A 22,660-nucleotide genomic window follows, 5' to 3' on the forward strand; every position below is an offset into this window, starting at 1 on the left:
CCCGAACCAAGGTGGTCCCCGGAGCGTGCAGGGTGCCCCCTCCTCCTCTGGATCCCAAACCTCACCAGCACCCACGACGCCTTCCCTGGACCTGCTTTTCCCGTGCCTGGAAAATCCTTACCTTCTGTGGGAGCAGAGCTTGCCTCGAGGCGGTGCCTCCCCAAAACTGGGAGGCCAGGCTCAGCTCTTCTCAGACCCCCTTCCCTCTCTCCCTGGGGATCGGGCGGGGGGGGGAAAAGGCTGAGACCCTGAGGATCAGGAGCCCTGGAGGGGCTGCTCCATCCCTGGACGCCAAACAAAGCACACGCACGGCCCCGGGGTGGCTCATTAAATATCCTTTTTATTCCTCGTTTTTAAAATGGCTGATAATAATAAAAAACCCTGGCGTGGCTGTGCGGGGCCACGGGAGCTATTGCCGTAGAGAAAGAGTCCGGTAGTGCCGGCAGGGCTCTGGGGACAGGGAGCACGGGGCTCCTTGGCTGCGCTTTTTTGGCATGTGATGAGAAAATATTGCTTTCCGGGGATGCACCTGCCTCTTCCCCGAGCGAGCGGAAATAAAAACACCCCTGCGACGGCGAGAAACCCCCTCGGAGTCATTAACAGAAATTTTAAAAAGGCAACAAAACCAACAGCCCCCCGACCACACCCCCCCTACCCCGGGGAAAGGGAACAAAGAGCGAAAACTGCGGGTGGGGGAGGCTGGGGCCACTGTGCCAGCTCGGGCTGGGGCTGTGGGGGGAGGGCTGCCACCACCCTGCCTCCTCCCTGGGCCCCCCAGGGGGGCTGGAGGCCGCGGGCACCGTGGATCAGCGAGGGGAGCGTCCGAGGAGGGGCACCTGGCACCCACGGCCCCCTTCAGGGAGGGAACGGTGACACCCAGCACCCACCACAGCTCCTTCCGTGGGTGCAGGAGGCGGCCCCACGTCCCTCCTTTGGGGACAGGGACGAGGTGGGGTGGCCCAGGCCCTGAGCAGGGTAGTTTCTTCCTCTCTCTGGGTAAGATATATAATTTCTGCTTTTTTTTGCTTTTTTTTTTTCAATATTTATATTTATATATATAGATATTTATATATACACACACCTGGTAACTCGGAAAGAGAAAAAAAATAGAATCCGTAACAATAATAATAAAAAAAAGTATTCTGGTTTAAAAACAATCCGTTCCTACCACGCCAGGCGAGCGGGTGATTGCACAAGGCCCACAAGTGGCTGGCGCAGCCGAGGCTGCGGCCCCCCGAGCCCTCCCCGAGCCCCCCGCGGGTGTGTGCCAGCCCCCGCGGCCGGGGGGGGCAGAGGGAGGAGCGGGGGCCCGGCTCTCCCGGGAGTCCACAAGCGTCCGGCCGCGGCGCGTCCCTGGGGCCGCCGGGGAGGAGGGGAGGGGGCGGCGGCTCTGCCCCTCATACCGAGATCTCGTAGGTGGTGCCCCCCACGCCCGAGACCTTCTTGACGCCTCCGCGGGTGGGGCTGCTGAGGGGCACCGGCCCCGGGCCCGGCGGGGCCGAGCCCAGGCTCTTGGGCTGCCCGTTGGACTTGCTGTAGGCTGTTCTCATCTGCACCTCGTCCCTGCGGGAAGGAAGCACGGACACGGGGTCAGCAGGGGGGGACAGGTCACTGGCACCCAGCATTGCCACAGCCCTGCCCTCCCCCGGGACCACCAGCACCCACCCGCTGCAGACCCCGAGGGGCCCGGGGGGTGACCAAGGAGATGTGGGGGGGTACCAGCTCTGTTCGGGGAGGAGCAGGAAGATTTCTCTTGCTCTTCCCAACGTCTCTCCCCAGGGAGGGGGCTGCCCCAGGGGCTTGGTGGGACACTGGGCGAGGGTCCCCCCCCCCCACAGGCCCCAGACACCCCTGTGCCATCACAGCAACTCACTTGGGTGCCAGTAAGGGCTGCAAGGCCACCTCCTCGGTCTCGGGGCCGCCGGCCTGAGAGGCTGTTTTTTGGCTGCTGTAAGACACGGATTTGCCCAGGTGGGGGGCGGCGGGCTGGTCGGGGGAGCCCAGCGAGCGCACCCGCAGCGCCGGGGGGGGCTCGGGCTTGCCGAAGCGGGGCAGGGCCGGGCGGGTGAGCGGGTTCTTGCCCAGGGGCGAGCGCTTCGAATCGTCCGAGGAGGAGCTGGTGCGGGGGGCGTTGCTGGAGCCCGGCGTCGACTGGATGCCCGAGTCCGCCAGCCCCGCGTCCTCCTCCCGGCCCGGGGCCGGCGGCTGCTGCAGCAGCTTCTCCCGCTCCTGGATGGAGGCCACGATGTGGCGGGAGAGATTGTCATAGCGCACGGGCGAGGGCTCGCGCGGCGCCGCGTGCTTGGGCGAGGCGGCGCTGGCGAAGCGGCCGTGCAGGTCGGTCTCGCGCTGCTGGGCGATGCGGGCCGACAGGAAGGGCGAGGTGTAGCCCACCGGTGGCTCAGGCTCCGGGCCCGCCTGCACCGACTCGAAGTCGGGGCTGTCGGAGGGCGTGAGCAGGCTGTCGTACGAGAGGCTGCCGTTGCGCGTCTGGTTCACCAGGCTCTTGTAGGAGGTGGAGGTGGTGCCCTCCGAGCGGATGGACTGCAGGTGGCCCGTCTCAAAGCCTGTGCCCTGGGCCGACTTGAGGCTGGAGGAGCGGGAGCCGCTGGAGAGAGGGTCAAAGTGGAAGCTCTTGCCGAAGGTGGGCGAGCGGAAGCTCTCGGGTTCCAGGCTCGGCTCTGAGCGGTAGCTGGGCTTGTGGCCGCCGTCACAGATGGAGTTGGGCTCCTTCAGGCTGTTCACCCGGCTCAGCTGAGGGGCAGAGGGGCCACAGTTACCCACAGAACGGCCACAGGGCCCCTGTGGAGCTCCCAAAGCACACCCTAAACCCTCCCCGCACCAGCAACGGCGTGGCATCCCCTCGGGGCTGGTCCCCCATGCCAGCCTCAGCCTTACCTTGGCGCTGGTGGAGTGGGGCAGGGCCGCCGAGCTGCTGCTGCTGCTGTAACCGGGCCGGTACTTGTACATGGTGGGAGTCGGGGGGCTGTCCTTGCCTAGCAAGCTGCTGTCTGCGCCGGGAGACAGGGGCACGCTCAGGGGGGCCGCGGGCAAGGAACGCGCTGAGCCCCGCCCTCCCTGCCCGAGAACCGGCTCCGAGCCTGGGGGGGAACAGACCGAGGGGGAGGAGGGACGGGCTGGAGGGGAGGTGCACCGGGGTGGGAGAGACAGACCGGGAGGAAGGGGTGTCCCCACAGCCCCGCGTGTGGGGCTGGCTGGCACTTCCGTGCCCCTGCGGCAGCCCCGGCTGGGTGTCGCACTGGGGGCGCACGGCACAGGGGTGTCGGGGCGCTCCATGGGACACACACACACACACACCCCCTGCAGCGGGCAGCGGAGCCCAGCCGGGGCCAGGAGAGCTGCGGGGTCTCCAGCTGCTGCGGGAAGCAGCTGCCACAGCTCTGCCCATCACATCCCACCTCTGGCCAGGCCCACGCGGAGCCGGCCGCAGACGCGCTGTGCCGCCGAGCCAGGCCCGCCACCGCTTCGCCTCCTCCGTCCTGGCAGCGTGGCGGCTGCGAGGTGCAGCTCCCGGAGGCTCCAGACAGCGCCGCGCGGCTGGGCTCGGCCTCTGGCTGAGCAGAGCTGGCTGTGAGCATCCCACAGGCTTCTCCAAGTGCAAGGGGCCACATACACCGGCCCGGGAATGCCGATGTGCTCCGGGTCTGCCCTGCAGCCTGCTAAAGCCGCCTACGGCCCTGGCTCCTGGCCTGCCTGGCGCAGCCCTGGGCTCCCCTCCCAGCGGCTGGCAGGGCCCTGGTGGCCCTCCTTACCCTCGGTGGTGGCCAGGGTTAAGTGTGTCCTCAGGCCCGTGTAGCGGCTGAGGTCGGGCTTAGGTGGGGGTGGCGGCTCGGCGTCAGCAGACTGGCTCTCCGTCACCTCCAGGCTCCCCTTGGACTGCAGAGACAAAGCGCAGGCGGGGTCAGGAGGGGCCGAGGCCTCAGCCCCTCCCGGGCAGGCAGGGCACGGGCAGCGGCGCTGGGGCTCCCGCTGCCTCTCAGGCCATCCAACAGAACGAGGGGCGGCGCGCGCCCCGGGCGGGTGCTGGAAGTGCCAAGGAGGGGGAACCTCCAGAGGGTGCTGTGCGGGCAAGGATGGGACCAGTAAGGGCAATGGAGGGGGCAAAGCCTCATGTGGTCGCTGCCACATGGGAGGGGGACAGTTTCCATCCCGCAGGGACATAGAACAAGACGACACGGAGCGGGACAGGGAACGTGACCAGGCTCACTTGGTTCTCTACTCACGGATGCAGGCTTGCACCCCCTGGGCTCGATGGAGGGCCCCAGCGCAGGCAGCGCTGGTCCCCACCTTCCTCACCTTCGTCCTTTTCAGCTCTGTCTGGATACCGTTGTCCATGATCTTGACGGTGATCTGACCGTCCGACACCTCGGGCCGCAGGAAGGGTGGTCTCACCAGCACCGTCTGCTCAGCCTTCGGGCGCCCGAGGTACCTGGGCAGGGGGCGGGAGGAAGGTCACGGCCTGGAACCTGGGATGGAGCAGTTTTTCCAGGGGTGCAGAGCCCGGCTCACCTGGGGGCGGGGGAGCTGCAGAGGACCCGGCTGACATTCTTACAGCAACCATTGGTGAAGGGGTTGACACCCCCACGGAACTTGCCCGTCACCTGCGGGACAAAGGAGCGTCACAGCCAGCCATGCCAGCTCCCTCAGGACAGCCTCCCAGGACAGGCACGCTCTGAGATCCCACTCCTTTTCCTAGTCCCTGTTTCAGTGGGCTCTCCTCAGCTTCACCTCCCGGCCCCCCAGAAGCGCCTGGCTCCCTCCTCTGACTGCACCCCCATGGATGCAGCTGCTGCTCAGTCACCCTGGGCTCTCCCCTCCCCAGCTCAGGGGCCTCCCACACCCATCCTCTCCCGGGAAATCCCAAAATGTATCCATAGGTGGCCTGGCCAGGCTGGCAGTCCCCCCGTAGCCCCTGGACGTACCTGTTCATTGGTAGTGCGGCCCCTGGCCACGAGCACCACGTGGAAGCCCGTCAGGCCCGCGACGGGAATGAAGAAGAGCCCGGCCACGCACATCACCACCATCCTGCCACAGCCAGCTAAGGAGCAGCCACAGCCCCGCCCGGCACCGCGCCGCCCCCAGACCCCAGCGACGCCCCCCGCCCGCTCCCGCTGCCCGGAGGATACGTGACGGCCATGCGGACACCGGAGAGCTCCTCCACCTGGTACAGGACGTAGAGCAGCCCGAAGCCGAAGACGCCCATGATGTGCGTGGTGAGCGACAGCAGGAAGAGGAAGAAGTAGCGGTAGTTGCGCCGCCCGATGCAGTTGTTGACCCAGGGGCAGTGGTGGTCGAACTCCTGCCGGGGACGGGGCACGGTGAGGGGGTGCTCCCGGGGCTCCCTGCCCCGCGCGGGGCGGGCGGAGGCCCCGGCAGCTGCTCACCTCCACGCAGTTGTCGCAGACGCTGCAGTGGGAGCAGCGCGGCGGGCGGTAGAAGCGGCAGGTCGCGCACCACTTCATGCGCACCTGGATGCCCTTGATCTCCACCGTCTTGTACAGCGGGGCCCGGAAATCGTCCTCCTTGTCCTCGTCCTCCTCAGCTGATGGGGACACCCCGGCACGGCGTCAGGGCCCGGCCAGCCCCTGCCCGCCCGAGCCGAAGGCTCCCGGCACCGCCCTCCTGTCACCCGGCACAGGGACAGCCAGGGACCCCCGAACACGGGCCAGGGGGGCTCTCCCGGGCCCTGCCCCGGCATCCTGACGCTGCCTGAGCCCCAGGGGCCCAACACGGGGTGCTGGACCCAGAGCTGCCATCGCTGCAGCGCGTGCCACCGCCTGATCCCACCGGGCAGGGCGAAGAGGGCTCCTCACCAGCCCCTTGGGCCCCAGAAATCCCCTATACCTCGGAGGAAGGGTGCAAGGAGGCAGCTCTTCCCGGCTGGAGCCAGACTCACCTCGCGGGAATATGCCCGGGTCCATGAAGGTGGCCATGCTGAAGTTGGCCAGCACGAAGAGGAAGACGACGGCATTGTAGGCGGGGATGACGGGGGACACGTAGAGACTGAGCCCCGGGCACCTGCGGGCACAGCAGCCGTGAGACCTCGCGCCCCTCGCTTGTGTCCTCCCGCCACCTCCCACTGTCCTAGGGGCTCCCAGCAGTGCATCCCACACCCAAATGGGAGCCACCTCTACAGCACAGCCTGACCCCGGCCCGGGGAGCACCTGGGACGTGCTCCGGGCATCCATCAGGGAGCAAAGTTCCCCTTTGGGACCCCGCTGGAGGGTCCCACAGAGCAGTGGTGCTGGGAGGCACCCAGGGGACCCGCTGGAAGGCACCTGCACGTGGCCCTCCCTGTGCCCCACCAGCTGCTTCGGGCAGAAGGGACCCTGTGAGGGGACACAAAACCAGCACCGGTGCCTCCAGAGCCACTGATGCTCCTCACATCCCAGAGACAGCTCCAGTGGGACACGGGGACCCCAGCCAGCACCCAGCTCCTCCAGGAGGCCTGTGGGAGCGCAGCGAGGGAATCACCCTGCTCCCTCTTTCCCCAGCGGGCTTCCCCCTTGCAGGCGCCAGCATAATTCCCTAATCTGCTTTGCTGCTGGGATTTAATCCCACAGATCTAGGGCAGCATCTGTCCCTCTCTTCCCCCCACCTGGCTAAGTGCCGATGGATTTAGGTGGCCGGAGCGTGTGGGGCTGGGCGGGCAGGGCGACATATGGTGCCAGCGCCGTAATCCCCCACAGGCTGGGGTGAAGGGGCAGGCACCGGCCCCATCCCCTCCTCCACCACTGCCCATGGGGATGGGTCCCATCGCCGGGTGAGGCAGCCCCGTCCTTGTCACGGCAGCTCTGGGGCCACGGCGAGGCTCCAGCTGGGAATGACCCCTTGGTGCGGGGCTCTGTCCCTGCTCAGGGCCCTGAGGAGGGCAGGGGGGCACCCCCGGGTGAGGAGCAGCGGCTGTGCCGGGGGGGCTGCCCCGGGCAGGGCAGGAGGAGCGGGCACACCCTTCAGCACACACCTGGCAGCACAGAGGGCGAGGCGGGCAGGGCGCTCCCAGCACTGGGCACTGCCCCAGGGAGGGCGGGAATCACCAGTGGGACCTGCTCCCAACAGGCCAAGGCTGAGGCTGTCCCCATCCAGGCACAGGGATGAGAGCAGGAGGGCAGACCTTTGGTTGCAGGAGATCCCTGGCAAGGAGCACAGCATGGCCAAGCCACCCAGCACACTCCTCTTCTTCCTCCTTCTCCTCATCCTCTCTGGCCCCTCCAGGCCCCACACACCATGCCAAGGCTCTCCTGCAAACCATCTTCCCCAAAGCCTCTTCCTGCTGCGCTCCTCAGGAGCTGCCCTGCTGGGCACCCTGGGCGCTGCCTCCCTGCTCCCTATCAGGCCGGGATCTCCTCCCGGGATGGCACCTCCCGGCCCCCCGAGCTCTGCCCCGGGCTGGGGAGCGGCTCCATGCGCGGCACCTGCTGTGCCGGCCCTGCTGCCTCCGCTGGAAGCCAGCCAGGCGGATTCTCTGCAGCTGGGACAGGCTGCAGAGGAGGAGTCCTCTCCAACCCGTGCCCCAAAACCCTCAGGGAGCAGTGCTGGAGGCACAGGACCTACGTGACAGCGCCAGGCCACAGCCTGAGAAGGGAAGAACCAGAGAGCCACGGAATCACAGAATTGTTCAGGTTGGAAAAGCCCTCCAAGATCACCATTCCAACTGCTTCCCCAGCACTGTCGAGGCCACCATGCCCTCAAGTTCCACAGACACATGGCTTCTGGTGACTTCACCACTGCCCTGGGCTGAACAACCCTTTCCACGAGGAAATTTCCCCTAACATCCAAACGAAACCTCTCCTGGCACCACCTGAGGCCGCTTCCTCTTGTCCCATCACTTGCTCCTTGGGAGAAGAGCTCAGCCTCACCTGGCCACACGCTCCTGTCAGGGGGTTGCAGGGAGGGAGGAGGACACACCAGAACCAAGGACCCCATGTCCCTGAGCTGAACTCCTACTCCACTCAAGAGGAGTCTGGACAGAGAGGGGCAGAGGGCTCAGAGAAGCCCTAAAAGTAGGAAATGCCCTTCCAGAAACCCTGCGGAAGGAGCTCCTCTCTCCAGGAAGGGAAATCCCAGCCCAAACCTTTGCTTGAAAGAGATGGAGGGGAGCCAGGAAGACCCATGCCCAGGCAGCCATCCCACACAGGGAACAGCCAGCAGCCAGGCTGAGCCAAGCACATGGCCTGGATCCAAAGAGACAGAGCCCAGGGAGGCAGGGAAGGACCCAGCTGCCTCGGAAAGCTCTGGGGCAGGCAGAGAGGGAAGGACCAGGGGGAAGAGAACAGCTCTGTGCTGTCCCAGCAGCCAGCCCTTCCTGGAGGGACACGGAGCTCCCGGGGCAGGATGGGGCCCAGCAGGTCCCTGGCTCAGACACAGCAACAACACCCGCTGGGTGGGATTCACGGGCCAGCACAAGCACAACACCCTCCGCAGGGAACACCAGGACCCGCTGCCCTCCTGGCTCCCCCACACTCAGGGACCCTTCCTGTGCTGTGGGAAGGAGGGAGGAGGGAGGGAGGGAATCCCCACAGAGCCAGATCAGCCGGTGGCACCACGCCGGTGACCCCAAAGCCAGGGAGTCACCTCCTGGGACCAACCCCACCTGCGAGAGGGAGCAGGGTCCTCCGCAGGGAGCAAAGGTGCTGCCCATCCCTGAAGGAACCTCCTTATCAGGAGAGCGATGTGTTCCTGCCTTTTGCTCTCCTGAACGGGCTGCAGGCCCTGCCTCGACGCCGGGGCACACAGGGCAGGAGGAGCAGGAGCAGGAGCAGCAGGGAGGCTCCTCCCCATCGCACCGGCCACGCAGGTCCCGCGGCACCCATCGGGCTCCCCCTCGGGATCGGGATGCAACACGCTCACGGCCACAGGAGCTGTCGGGACTTGTCCCTGGCAGCGCATGAGAGGACTCAAGGAACCTCGGGCACCATGAGTCACACCGGGATGCGAGACGGGCTTTTTGCCACCAGTCATGCCCGGAGAAGCCTGTCCCTCCCTGCTGGCGTCCCCTCCCCAGCCCCGCATCCCCTGCACTCTCCAGGAGCACACAGCCTTCCCTCCCTGCCTGTTCCCCGGAGCCCTGGGGCTCTGACCCACGCCGGCACAAACACAATCCCTGCTTGCCCTGAGCCTCACACAAGTTTGGATCCGACTGGGAGCGCGCACGCGACGCCGTGTCCCAGCGGCACTGCCAGCCCCAGGGAGGGGACAGGCAACCTGAGAGCCACCAGCACCAGGAGCTGGGACCACTCAGTGGGGAGACACAAGAATGGACAGATGGACCCCCAACGGACCTGTCTGAGGGCCCACAAAGCCCGGGACCCCCGCTCATCCCAGGGGGAAGCAGGAACATCCCCTCTCCTGCTGCCCCTCCCTCCAGCGCAACCGGCCTCATTTCCACAGGCACGTGCTCAGCAGCAGCTCCTAATTAAATTAATCAATCAAAGAGAGTTCTTGGCCCAGAGACACAAATCCTGGATGGACCAAAAAGCGTCCAGTGGATAGGCTGGAAGCAACGCAACTGGAGCCTGAAGAGCTGTGCCGAGCCCCGGCTGCTCCCTGCTTGGGGGAGGTCTCCCAGAGCCCGCCCTTACAGCTTTCCATCGCACTTCCCAAGGGACGAGCCTTAGGACTCTGCTGGCAGTGGGAAGGGGGTCAGCAGCCACCCTGGCTGTCCTTGGCCCCAAGGCGACCATCCCGGCGGGGGCAGCGCAGCTCCCTCGTGGCCGTGCCCAGGGTTTGACGGGACGTTCTGAAGTAGGATAAACAACACCGCTGACCTGCAATTACAGCGACCTGCCCAGGTGTTCCTGCCCCGGCCAAACCTGCTCCGCGGCGCCGGCGCCGCCTCTCACCGCTCGCCGATAAGCCGCTGCTCCCGGCGCTGCTCGCACCCGTGGCCGGGATGGGCTTGGGGTCCAGCTGTCCAGCAGGCACCGCGCCAGAGCAGAGCCAGCCCGTGCCCCCAGGTCACACACGGGCTGGCACACACAGCTCGGAGGGCGCTGCCAGCTCCCCTTCGCTTCTCCTTCATCCCCGTGGCACAGGAGCAAGCCAGCGACTTCCGCAGGCACCTGGCAGCCTGGGCAGCCAAACCCCGGGCCTGGGAGCCTGGTGACCGCTCGGTGTCCCAGTGGGGGACGGCCACACGCGGCGGAGTGACACCACCAGCTGCACCAGGCGCCGGACGGGGCGAACCAACCCCGCTCCCCTCTTTGCTCGGCAAGTTCCCCTGTCCCTGCCCGGTGGCTGCCAAAGCCAAAGCCACGGTGACCTTCCCGCCACCAATGGCTCCATCCCAGGCAGCGGCAGCAGCCATGGCACCCACCCCTTTGGCCTCCTGCAGCTCCAGCAGGAAAAGCCCAGGGAGCGGGAGAGGCTCCCTGAAGCAGAGGGTGCACACCTTCCCAGCACCCTGCCAGGACCCCGAGCACAAACCCGCTGGGACCCCGGGGATGCCCTGCAGGACTTGGCAGCCATTCCAGATGCAGGGCTCTGGCATTCCTGCCTGGCACACCGTGCCACGGTGCCAGCCCGGCTGAGCCGCTCTCTGCTGGGCTCCCTCAGCACCTCGAGGTCCTGTTCCCCCCGCCTGTCACCCCCTGGGCATGTCGCCGAGGCACGTGTCAGCGGGCAGGGAAGAGCAGCGTCACCACGCCTCTCTAGCACCATCTCCCACCCCGGGGGACCCCCCCAAGGCCCCCTGTGACCTGCTGGCCACTTCCCTGGGGCCCTCTCCAGGAACGTGGAACCCTCATTGCCCCAGGGCAGGGGACAGATCACGTCCAACGATCGGCACAGGGGTCAGAGTTCTCCTCCCTGCACTTTCCTTTGTGGCTCACGAATCGATTATGAAACTAAAAATAACACGTGTCCTGCCCCAGCCCACCAATCCACCCCGCCTGGCTCCAAAGGAGAAAGTGATCCGTGCCTTTTCCACCCACAGGTCACAAACCAGTTCCCAGCCCAGCCGACCACGGACGGGCTCATGGAGTGAAACAGCTCCCGCTGCGGCTGCAGCACCCAGAGCACAAGACCCCCCTTGCCTCCGGGAGGAAATCCCAGCTCCTCTCCCCTGTCCCCCCCTGGCCCTCCCCGCTCTGGCCGAGCAGCTGGGACTCACGTGAAGGCGAAGAAGAGGGTGGTGGCTCCCACTAGGAAGATGGCAGCAGCGGAGACCGGGACATACTTGCTGGGTTTGAATCTCTTTCCAGAGGCTGCTGGCATGTTGGAGCTGTGGTGGGGGGTCCGCCCCGCAGCATAGCCCAGGCCCCAGGGGACTCAGAGCAGGACGAGAAGGGGAGGGGGACAGGGGCCGACCCCTACCCTGCCCCTGCGCCCGCTCCCGGGGCGAGCTCCGACCGGGGCGGACAGTCCGGAGAAGGGTCTGGAGCAGGAGGCCCAGGAGAGGAGCCCACCCTACGCTCTGCCCCGGGAGAGCTCGCGGGCGCAGGGAAGGAGGGTTAAAAACATTAAAAATTCACAACAGAGGAGGGGATTTGGGTTTAGAACAACCGTTGGAGAGGGAACGCTGAGAGCCCTTCCGAGCCTCAGCCCAGGCAACAGCCCACAGGGAGCAGGACTCCGACAGGCAGGCTCTGAAGAGAGGGAATTCCCCAGGCTGGGGCAGGGCACCTCCCACCCGGCCAGCACCCTGGGAAGAGCGCAGGATCAGCAAACTCCTTGCAAAAAAGCCCCTCTGGGAGCCTCAGGGAAGCCACTTCTCCTTTTTCATCCACCTCTGCGGTGCCGCACGGGAGGAGGGGGTGGTGTCCAAGCAATCCCAGCTTCCTCACGGCGCTGCCGTGCCTCCTCCTCCTCCCCTCGCTGGAGGGGTCACGGAAACACTCTCCCTGATTTCACCAAGATCTGGGGCTGGCTGGCGGTGGCCGTTTAATTTTATTTATTTCTCTCTTGTCTGTTAAAACCGAGGAACAGCTGGTGCAAGGTTGAGCCGTAAATCCTTTCTTTCAAGGGGGGCGGAGGGGAAGGCCTGGCGGATTGTGGGTTTTCCTACTTGCTCCTTTCTCCTGACCCCCCGGGCCCTTCCACGGGCTCAGTATCCACTTGGCGGTTGGGGAGCAACAGGAATTTCATTTAAATCTTCTCTGCAGCAACCATCTCCCAGCAGGTGAATGGGAAGGGGGCGTTCAGGGAGCGCCTTCACAATTCCAGCAGACACCCAAGGGTGGAAGTGGTGCTGAGCAGCTCTGTCTCACCCATGGCCCAGGCGGTGCGGGGGGAAACCTCAGCTTGCTCCAAACAGCTCCATTTCTCCCTCCCTCTTCCTTTGTTAAAATCCTTCTTCATTCATCCATCCCTCTTTTTAAAAAGAACTGCATAAAACCATTAAAACTCAAGGTCTGGTGCACCACAGCTCACCTGGAAAAAACAACAACAGAAATTAGCATGGCGAGAGAAGGGACGGAGCCGGCTGTCATTAGCCACAGCAGCCTGGCCACAGCGTCTCCCGTCCCAGCCCAGGGGCACTGGCTGCTGCAGGAGTTCCAAGCCACCCCCTCTACCACCGAGAAACCCGCCCCGAGACCTGGAAGGACGGGAGGGACCCCCTGAATTCCTTCCTGCAGCTCCAGCTCCAAGCCCAGCGCCAGCGAGTGCTGGCTCCCTGAGGAGCAGGGGCTGAGCAGAGGCTCCAGGACTTAACGTGAGGGTGGAGACCGCAGCGGGAAAAGACATCCAGGAATCTCATCCCCTTCCCTGGAGGGCAGGAGACAGGAGAGGCCCATGGAAAACACCAATCCCATGATCAGAGGTGGCCTTTGCAGCTCTGGGTTCATCAGCAACTGTAGTGCCAGGACAAGGGGGAGTGGATTTGAAATGACAGAGCTCAGGGTTAGGTGGGATATTGGGAAGAAATCCTTCCCTGTGAGGGTGGTGAGGCCCTGGCACAGGTTGCCCAGAGGAGCTGTGGATGCCACATTCCTGGAAGTGTCCAAGGCCAGGCTGGATGGGGCTTGGAGCACCCTGGGATAGTGGAAGGTGTCCCTGGCCCGTGGCCCTGAGCTGCCCCAAGCAGCCCCAAGCCCATCATCCACCATATCCCATCAGCTCCTGCTGCTACAGCCACCGCTCCTCAGCTTGTCACCGTCTGTCACCCACCCTCCCCTTGCTGCCTCCGCAGCGCTGCAGGCCCGAGAGGAGCCTACAACTCACTCCTTTCTCCCTTCCAGCTTTCTCTGCCTCCCCATTTTCTGCTTCGGGGCGGGCAGGGAACTCTCTAGCGCTGACTAAACGCAGGTGAAGGTTTGGGAGAGCTGTGGCACCCAATTAAAGGCGGGTTTAATGACAAGGATGTGTTACCATTAAGTGGGTTCAGCCCCGGCTCTCGGCGTCAGCCGCCCCGGCTGACTCACCCAGCAACCGCTCCCGCCGCCCGGCCCCTGCAGGACCCAAGCCCAGCTTCCCACCCCAAGGTTTCCCTGCCCTTGGAAGTGAGAGGAAACGTGGGGCCGATGCTCTACCCGGCCAGGAACACGCAGGCTTCACCTGGCAACAGCTCCTGAGCGGAGCAAGCTGAACAGTGACACCAGGGAAAGCCGTTTTCCACGGCGGGGACTGAGTTCCCTGGAGAGCAGCAGTTGCGCAGCCCCGCTCTGCTCTCTGTTTGGGGAAGAGCCCAGCACCCCGCAGAGCCGAGCCCAACAGCAGTTCCAGGGACGGGCTATGGGAAGTCCAGGCCTGACATCATGGCTGATTGCTTTAGCAGGAGCAATCTGCTCCCAGAGCACCTGGCCCTTTGAACGCTCCGCCGGCGAGGCACGGCCACACCTCGGGTTCAAGCGGACGCTGCCAGGCAGAAGGGGCTGTGCCCTGATATTCCTCCTCCGGAGATCCCCACCCTGCCCTCCTCGCAGGGCGCCACGGGCATTGTCTCACAGCCCTGCTCTGCCCCAGCTCTTTTCCAGCTGGAGATCCAGGCGCTCCTGCCCTTCCAGGGGCGATCCCTGCGGAGCTGTGCGTGCCGGAGCCAGCTCCCCACGGAATCAGGTACCCATGGGACAGGCCCATGAGCAGGGGAGAGCCCCAGCGCCGTCATCAGTGACACCCCAGCGAGAGGCGATGCAAATGCATCCCATCTCCAGCCGCCTGTGCCTGGAGTTAACTCCACAACTCATCAAACAGGAGGCTGCCGAGCCCATCCCGGCTCCCAGAGCCACCACGCTGCTCTGGGAATGCCTTCCTGATCCCCCTGATGTGCAGGACCCCGCAGGACTGCCCAACCCCAGCCCTGGCACAGGCCTGGGCAGAAGCTGTCAAAGCACAGCACAGCATGCCGGGGTCTCTGCTCTGCAGTCCTTAAGGGGTCCAGGAGAAACACAAGGAAAATCCACCCCAAATTCCCACAGATTACACTAATTCAGGCCACAGTTCTCCCAAACACACACATTCTTTCCCAGCCATCCCCTTGCCCAGCCCTACAACCGGCCCACCTCTGGTCAGCCGACCCTTCCTTTCCCTCCACCTTCGCCCCAAATCCTCCATCTCTCTGGCCACTTTCTCCCCATCCACAAAGGCCGCTCACAGACTTCCCTGCTCCAAAGAGACCCCAACTCATCCTGCTTACCTGTGGCCTTCACAGGCTCTGCTCTTGCCTCCCATTCCTTTCCCTCTGCCAATTCCAGTCCAGCAACTCCTCCTCTCCCGCTGCTCCTCCAGACCTGCCCTGCTCCTTCCTCCCCCAGCGCCTGTGTCACCGCTCACTCCCCCTTCCCTCTCCCTCAGAAATTCCACCTGGTTTTCCCATCCCAGCTCCTCCTTTTCGAAGCGCTTTCCCAGCTCCGCTCTGCTCAGCCACCTCCAGAGCAGCCATCTCCACTCTCCAGGGTTTCTCTCCATTCGTACAGGGGAGCTGCTCCTGTTTCCTTCATCTCCGTTTCCGGGGATTTCTTTTAATTCCAAATTCCCTCCCTCGGGACATGTGCAAGCACGACTGCTGCCACCTTCCACGGCTTTGAGCCTGCGTCTGCTTTTCTTGGGTCAAGGCCCCGTAGAGCCTCACTGATTTCCTCCTCTTACTCCCCTTCCTGCCCCACTCTGCTCATCTGCTCCGGCCCCTCTCCAGCCTTTCCAGGCGTAGCCAGGTGCTCCATGGCTTGTCCCTTCTGGAGCACGAGTCAGGCCCTCCCTACCTCTGCTGGGACAGGGACACAGGCGTCTCCAGCTCCCAACATTCCCTCCTCCCTCACTTCAGCTCTCCGCTCTGCCCCTGCCCAGGAAGGAGGAAATGCACCTTGGCACCCACCACGCAGCTGCCGCCACCGCCTGGGACCGGATCCCACGGCACGGGGAGGACAGAATTCCCTCCCAGTTACCGGCTCCCACACCTGTGTCACTCGCCGGGATCCGCAGCTCCCGACCTGCCCCGATCCAGCCGGGTTCCCATGGCACGGGGCAAACACACAAACAATTCCTTCCACGCGAGGCAACTCCCAGATCCAGGGCAGATCCCAGGGCTGCACAGAGACGGGATGTGCTTTACCTGTTCCCACTTCTTGTTTTGATCAGCTGCATCCCAGAGTTCCGTAGAGCCATTCCAGAGCTCGCTGCCTGGCACTGTGAGCGAGGGGCATCCGTGGAACAAGGCCTCCCTCCTCCCTCTGCAGCTCCCTCTGCTCTCCCCATCCTCGCACAGCCAGCCACTGACACTTCACACTCCAAAACCCATCAGAGGAACTGGAAATTTTCCCAAACCTGGCACTCTGGCCGGAGCAATGCCAGCATCAGATCCCCACTGGTCACTTCCGTGTCCAAACAGGAGCCCCTGCCCCAACAGGGCGGTCTGGGGACACTTCCCTGCTCTTAACCCCAAAGAAGGGTGCACAGCAATGTGTGTCCGGCCGCCCCTCGGCTCCAGGTGCATCCTGCACACCCGCCTTTCTCCCGGCTGGATGTACAGAGGGATCAGCACAGAACACGGAGAAACAGTCCACTGCAGACAGCCAGAAGACTGGAATCACTCCACGCTTATCTCTTGCCCGGGGCTTACATCCTCCTTCCCCAGCCCATCCCACTGGTTTACACGGGATTAGCCCCATTTTATGGGCAAAGCAGGAGGAACAACGCCTCACCCACTGAGGCCGCGTCCCAACGGGCCCCACAGCGAGCAAGGACAGCCCCAGCCTCTTGTCACCACGCTGGGAGACACCGGGCACAGCGACAGGTGGGAATGTTCCCAGGCAGGCCCCTCACAGGGGAGCTCGAGGTCTCCCCTCAGACCCACTCAATCACTGCCCTCTCCATTCCCGGCCTCGGGAACCAAGGGGAATAAACGCCTGCTAAAGCAGCGCCTGGGCCCGACGGAGGGAAGGCGGTAACCGGATTAAGCTCAGAGAGAGGCTCCAAGATAACTCTGCCTCTGATCGAGCCAAGGCTCTGGTTGTACTTTACACGCCCCCAAAAACCCAAGCAGCCCCTAGCGCAGAGAATCCCGCTTCCCGGATGCCCAAATCCAGCTCTGGGCCGGGGCGAGAGCCAGCAGATCCGGGGGAGCCGCTTCCCAGAGCTACGGGCAGCACCGGGACAGCCGGTCCGCCCGCGACCGCCGCGGCGGCACCCCGGGGCTGGGGACGCAGCTCAGGCCTTCGGGAGCTCGGGAATTCTGAGGAGAGGCCAGGCTGGATCCCCGCCAGCGCCCCCAAACCGGGAGCGCGCCCTGCGAGCCGCGAGGAGGGGCCGTGCTGCGAGCAGCGGTGTCCCTTCGGCCGCGGCACGGGGGCCGAGCTCCGGTGCCCCGAACCAGCGCGGTGACGGCGCTCCCGGGGGCGGCGGGGACAGGCCGGGCGCGGGACAGGGAACGAGTCCCCCGGGCGCTCCCCGCGGCAGCCCCCGAGCGCTCCCGGGCCCCGGGCGCTTTCCAGGCGCGGGGACGAGCCCCGCTCCGCTGCGCTCACCCCGCAGCCGTGCGCAGGGGCGGCCCCAGCCCGCGGGGCACCGCCGCTCCCGCAGCCCCCGGCGCGGCTCCCCGCGGCAGCGGCAGAACGTCCCGGTGCCGGCGGGGCCGCGGGCAAGGCAGCCGGGGCAGGAGGAGGAAGCGGCGCTCCCGTGCAGAGGCGGCGCGGCCATCGGGCAGGGGCGGCCGTGCGGAACGGCGGAGCGGGGCCGCGGCCGGAGGGACGGGCCGGGCAGGGGTCGGTGCCCGCCGGGGGCGCCGGGCGGGAGAGTCCCCGGCGCGGCGAGGGGGCACCGGGGCACGGCCCGAGCCGCGCGCGGGGGGAGCCGCGGGGGCAGCGGCGGGGCGGGGGCGGCCGCGGCCGGGCCCCGGCGAGGGGCGCGAGGTACCGGCGGGCCGGGGAGGCGGCGGCGGTGCCGGCGCGGCGGGGTCCCGGCGGGGCCGCGCGGCCCACGTGACTCACCGGCGGCAGGCCGCGCGCGGCGGCGGCTCCGGGCACGGACGGCGGCGGCGGCGGCTGCGGCGGGCGGGACGTCACGGGCGCGCGTGCGCACCGCGCCCCCCCGCGCGCCTCCATTGGCCGCCGCCCGCCGCCCCGCCCCGGGAGCGGCGGCGCGCATGCGCGGGTCCGCGCAACGGGGGCGCGCGCTCCCCCGGCGGAGGGCGGGGCCACGGCCGGAGCCTCGGCGCGTGCGCGGGACGTACCACACCGGGGCCGGGGGGGCAAACGGAGGGCGGCCGGGAGCGGGCGGTGCGCACTGCGGGCGCGGGGGGAGCCCGGGGCCGGTGATCCCCGCTCCCCGCGGGGACCCCCCGCCCTCAGCAGACGCTCAGCAGCGGCAAAGGCTTCCAGATTTAATAGCAAAGTGTACAAAAAGTATAAAACCAAAGGGCAGGGTCACACCGCGCCGGGGGGGACAAGGAGCGGGCATGGGGAGCAGGAGGAGGAGGCAGGGGGCACATCCCGCCCTTCCCCCTACTTGAGGTCCATGAAGCGAATGTCCATGATGAGCAAGAAGTTCTTGGGGAGGGGCCGCGGGGCGGGGGACAGCACGGTGAAGACCTGGCGCTCCAGGTCGACGCCGGTGACGACGATGAAGCCGGCCACGCTGGTCTCGGAGATGTTGTCGTCGGGGCTGTCGGCGGTGCTGACGCTCAGCAGGTGGTGCACCATGTCCCGCCCCGGCGTCACCGGCACCAGCTTCAGCTGGTTGTCCTCCTGCGACATTCCCAGCGGCAGGCACGAGTCCGGGATGGTGGGAGCGCCCACCTTGTAGATCTTGACGTCGGAGAACTTGACGTCGAAGGCGTGCGGGTAGAAGCAACCGCGGAAGCCGTAGAAGTACTCGCGGATGCGCTCGTCCCGGCACTCCCGGCGGAAGTCCTTGGAGCGCTCCACCACGCCGCCGGACTTGGGCAGCAGCACGGTGCGCACAAAGTGCGGCAGGTCCCGCTTGAGCTCGTTGTAGAGGCGCTCCTGGTCCAGCACCACCACCACGTCCACCTCGAAGGCGGAGGCGGCGTGCACCAGCGCCTGGTAGCCCGAGCTCTTGACCCAGCCGCAGGTGTTGATGACGCAGCCGCTCACCGACGCCCGCCGGTTCACCTCGCACCGCTGGTTGAAGACGTCGGCCAGGCACGACGTGATCTGCAGCAGGAGGGGTCACACAGAGGCATCCCCGCGTCCCCAGGCTCTCCCCAGCTCCTCCAGTACTCCCAAGGCCTCCATCTGGGCGGCCGCCCAGGGCAAAATCGTGGAACGGACCTTAAAGCCCATCCAGTTCCCTGCGGCAGGGACCCCCCCCACCAGCCCAGGATCCCCCAAGCCCCGTCCAGCCTGGCCTCGCACGCTTCCAGGGAGGGCTGGGGCAGCCACAGCCTCTCCAGGCAGCCCCGCAGGGCCTCACCATCCTCACAGCAAAAGAGCTTCTTCCCAATAGCCAGCCTGAATCTCCCTTCTGCCCCTGCGAACCCATTCCACCCCTTCCTATCACTCCGCTCCCTGACAAGAATCCCCCTCTGGATTCCCTATAGCCCTTCAGGACAGAAAAGGCCGCTCTGAGGTCAGCACACCAGGCCGAACTGCCCCACCTCTCCCAGCCTGTCTCCATAACAGGGGTGCTCCAGTTCCCTTCATCAGCTCCCTGTCCCCCTCTGGACTCCCTTCCCGCCCTGATCCTGGGAAGGGGTGACCGCCTGTGCCCCCCGGAATTCAGAGACCCCGCAGCGCGGGTTGGGGGGAGAGCCTGGGGGATTCTGGGGCCGGATCCGACCCGGGGCGAGCCCCCCGTGCTCACCTTGTTGTAGAGCTTGATGTTGGTGCCGGGCGTGGTGGAGCCGAAGTGGTAGACGAGGGGGGCCTGGAGGGAGAAGCCCTCCTCCACGTCGGCCGGGCGCTCGATGTACAGCGCGCCCATGGTGCCGGGGATGGACACCGAGCCCTGCCCCACGTCCAGCTCCACGAAGGTGGGCCGGCGGCCCAGGCGCACGGCGTAGTTGAGCAGCAGGCGGCACACGGTGGTCTTGCCCACGTCGGTGGGCCCCACCACCATGACGCGGGGCCCGCGCTCGTCCTCCCGCTCGGCCTGGCGCCGCATCTGCTCCAGCGCCGTGTGCGTGTTCAGGTACAGCAGCATCGGCGTGTCCCGCGACACGTAGGCCACCTCGGTGCGGCCGCTGAGCTGCACGGTGCAGCCGTGCCACGTGAACACGGCCACCTTGGCGCCCGCGTCGAACGTGAACTTCTTGTTGCGGGTGAGCTCGGTGCCGAACACCTCGGCCATGCCGGTCAGCAGCTCCAGCTGCACCGTCTGCGCCGCCTCCACCTCGAACCGCAGCTCCGTCTCCCGCTCCAGCTCGAACTTGGCCACCTGCTTCTTCTCCTCGCCGCCGTCGTCCGCCATGACGGCGCCGCGGGGCTCGAGGGCCCGGTGCCCCGCTCCCGCCGCGGCCGCGACAGAAGTGACGTCAGAGCGGCGCGCCGGGGAGCGCGAGGCGCCCGGGTCACGTGGGGCGCCCGTGTCACGTGGGGCGCCCGGATCACGTGTGGGGGGGCGAGCCCTGTCCGGCTCCTGCTGTTAATTTGCATCTCGTTTGCATATCGCCCGCGGGCCCGCCTCTCGTTTGCATCCCATTGCAGTGGGGGCTCCCCCCCCGTCCCCGATCCCTCGGGATGAGTCCCGGGATCGCTTGCATGACGTTCGCATGACATTGCCACGCAGCCCCGCCCGCTCCCCCCCCGCCCCCGCCCTCCGGTTTACATCTCACGGCGGTGACACGGGGGACATGAGGGGACAGGGGGGACAGGGAGGCACCCTGGGGACGAGGCAGAACACGGGGACATGCGGGGGACACAAGGGACACGGGGGACAAGACAAAACGCGGGGAGCTGGGCGGCCACGGAGGGCACGGGGGGCCGGCGGGACGGGGCAGCCGCGGGGACACCGGGGGGACGCGGGGGACCGGGAGAAGCCGGCGGCCGCAGCGCATCCCCGGCGGCCGCGCTGACGTCGGAGGGCCGGGCGGTGACGTCACGGCGGCGGTGGCGGGCGGTGACGTCACGGCCGCGGGATGAGTCACGGTGCCGTGATGCGGCCCCCGGGCACGCAGGGCCCCCCCCGCGCCCGCCCCGGGGACAGCGGCGACAGCGGCAGCGGCGGCAGCGGGGACAGCGGCAGGCGGTGAGCGGCTCCGGCCCCCCGGGAACCCACGGAACCCGGTACCCCCCCGCGGCGTCCCCCGGAGACCCCCAAACCCCGGCGAGCCCCCGCCGTGTCCCCCAGCGCTCCTGACATCTCCCCCCGCAGAGACACCCCTGTCCTCCTCCACCGCGGCCGCCAATATCCCCCCCGCCCCCAGCCCCCTCTCGCCTCCCGGGGACCCCCATCCCCGCACCTTGGAACCCTCATCAGCCCCCCCGAGGACTCCCACTGCCCTTCCTCCGGCTCCCTGTTCCCCCCACTCGGTACGCGCGGTTCCCCCCGCAGGACCCCCAGCACCTCCCCGGGGACCGCCGCTGGCCCGGGACTCGCCGGCGTTTCGAGAAGAAGCGCCAGAGCCCGCTTGGGACGCCCCCCCGGGCCCCCCCGGCGTCCCCGCGCTGCCCGTCACTGCTGCGATGAGCCGCCCGGTCTCGGCGGGCTCGGGAGGGGATGCCCACACCTGGGAGATTGAGGAGGGGGTCTTCCCTCACCGCCCCCTCTCCCCCTTCGCAGCCGCCTCCCTTTTCCGCCTCCTTCTGCCGGGGGGCCCCGGCGGAGCCCCCCGAGCCCGGCCGGGCGGGACGGCGGCTCTGGGCGCGCTGCTGCGCTGCTTCCCCTGCGAGCGGCTGTGCGGGGGCTGCGCGGTGCCCCCCGGGGCGCTGCCCCCGGCCATGCCGCCCCCGGCCCGCCGCCGCCTGCCCCCGCGCACCTTCCGCAGCTACCTGCCGCGCTCCCACCGCACCTACAGCTGCGTCCACTGCCGGGCGCACCTGGCCCGCCACGAGGAGCTCATCTCCAAGGTGCCACCGCCACCTCCCGCGATGGGTGGGGACGGGTGGGACAGTGGGAGGCCCCCTTGCCGTGTCCTGGGACAGCGGGTGTCCCTCCGCCGTGTCTCCAGAGCGTTGGGTTTCTCCCCACGGTGGCGCTGGGACGGCCAGCGTCCCCCCCACGGTGCCCCTGCGGTGTCCCCGGGCTGGCGAGCGCTTACCCCGTGCTGTCCCGAGGTGAGGACATTCCCACGGTGGCCAGCATCGCCCCGAGGCGGCAAGCATCCCCCGCACACACCGGGTGGTGTCCGTCCGGGGGGCGGCAGGTGACCCGTATGGCGCTACCGTGGAGGTGTCCGTCTCCCCCTCAGTGTCCCCAGGCTGGCAGTGTCCCCCTGCGGTGTCCCCGGGCGGGTGGGCTGCACGGTGGCAGTGCGGCTGCATGGGTGAGGACGCGGAGGAAGGGGGGCCAGGGGACGCGGGGGACCCAGCAGTGACAGTGGCCGTGTCCCCACAGTCCTTCCAGGGCAGCCACGGCCGTGCCTACCTGTTCAACTCCGTGTGAGTACCGGCGGGCACCGGGGATGGCAGCGGGGCGGGGGGGCCCGGGGGGGCCCGGGCGGGGTGTGCCGAGCCTGTGGGACACCGCGCTCTCGGCACAGGGTGAACGTGGGCTGCGGCCCGGCTGAGCAGCGGCTGCTGCTGACGGGGCTGCACTCGGTGGCCGACATCTTCTGCCAGAGCTGCAAGACCACCCTGGGCTGGAAATATGTGAGTGCCCCCCGGCTGGGACCCACCTGCTGCAAGCGCTGCCCGGGGGCCCCAACCCCTGCCTGGGCTCCCCAGCCCCTGCCCCCGGGCACCCCAAACCTTTGCTGCGGACACCCCCAAGGCCTGGGAGGCCAGCGCCCATCGGGGCACGGGGGGGCTGACACTGTGTCCCCCCCCAGGAACAGGCGTTCGAGAGCAGCCAGAAGTACAAGGAGGGGAAGTTCATCATCGAGATGTCGCACATGGTGAAAGAGAACGGCTGGGACTGACGCGGGGGGGCAGCTGGGACTGGGGGGCACGTGGGGGGCGCAGCTGGGGGGCTGGCGCTGGGTGACCCCCTCCTTGGCACCTTCCCAGTGCCCCCCGGCGGCCCCTGGGTCGCACCAGCCGCGGGGGCTGCGGGGCTTTTCTAGGGCAATAAAGGCTTTTTTTTTTTTAGGAAGGTGCGGGTTGTCACCTGCCCCCGGCGCTGCCACCACCCCTGGCTCGCCCTGGCACGC

General features: G+C 67.1%; 3 protein-coding genes across 4 annotated transcripts; 1 reads left to right on the forward strand and 2 right to left on the reverse strand.

The window, feature by feature from the left end:
- Nucleotides 1-1,384: 1,384 nt before the first annotated feature.
- On the reverse strand, nucleotides 1,385-17,469 carry ZDHHC5 (zDHHC palmitoyltransferase 5). Its single transcript, XM_082283531.1, has 12 exons — nucleotides 17,382-17,469; nucleotides 11,132-12,390; nucleotides 5,918-6,039; nucleotides 5,406-5,563; nucleotides 5,148-5,320; nucleotides 4,944-5,046; nucleotides 4,531-4,622; nucleotides 4,318-4,450; nucleotides 3,774-3,897; nucleotides 2,899-3,011; nucleotides 1,874-2,754; nucleotides 1,385-1,563 (listed from the first exon to the last, which is right to left on the reverse strand). The coding sequence occupies exons 2-12, from the start codon at nucleotides 11,233-11,235 to the stop codon at nucleotides 1,398-1,400; spliced, it is 2,169 nt and encodes a 722-aa protein (XP_082139657.1). The 5' UTR covers nucleotides 11,236-12,390; nucleotides 17,382-17,469; the 3' UTR covers nucleotides 1,385-1,397.
- Nucleotides 17,470-17,759: 290 nt separating this feature from the next.
- CLP1 (cleavage factor polyribonucleotide kinase subunit 1) lies at nucleotides 17,760-19,874 on the reverse strand. Of its 2 annotated transcripts, none has more exons than XM_082284550.1 (2): nucleotides 19,216-19,874; nucleotides 17,760-18,533 (listed from the first exon to the last, which is right to left on the reverse strand). In XM_082284550.1, exons 1-2 carry the CDS (start codon nucleotides 19,819-19,821, stop codon nucleotides 17,895-17,897), a joined length of 1,245 nt encoding a protein of 414 aa, XP_082140676.1. In that variant the 5' UTR covers nucleotides 19,822-19,874; the 3' UTR covers nucleotides 17,760-17,894. The 2 variants fall into 2 exon arrangements, with proteins under 2 accessions (XP_082140676.1, XP_082140675.1); XM_082284549.1 differs by having other exon boundaries at nucleotides 17,760-18,566.
- On the forward strand, nucleotides 19,820-22,437 carry YPEL4 (yippee like 4; the record flags this gene model as incomplete). The annotated part of the gene is made up of 6 exons (XM_082284363.1): nucleotides 19,820-19,920; nucleotides 20,528-20,598; nucleotides 21,133-21,419; nucleotides 21,907-21,950; nucleotides 22,052-22,160; nucleotides 22,340-22,437. 6 exons carry the CDS (start codon nucleotides 19,820-19,822, stop codon nucleotides 22,427-22,429), a joined length of 702 nt encoding a protein of 233 aa, XP_082140489.1. The 3' UTR covers nucleotides 22,430-22,437.
- Between the last annotated feature and the right edge of the window lie 223 nt (nucleotides 22,438-22,660).

Source organism: Coloeus monedula (genome assembly GCF_965178545.1).
Source record: "Coloeus monedula genome assembly, chromosome: 6".
Taxonomy (NCBI): Eukaryota; Metazoa; Chordata; class Aves; order Passeriformes; family Corvidae; genus Coloeus; species Coloeus monedula.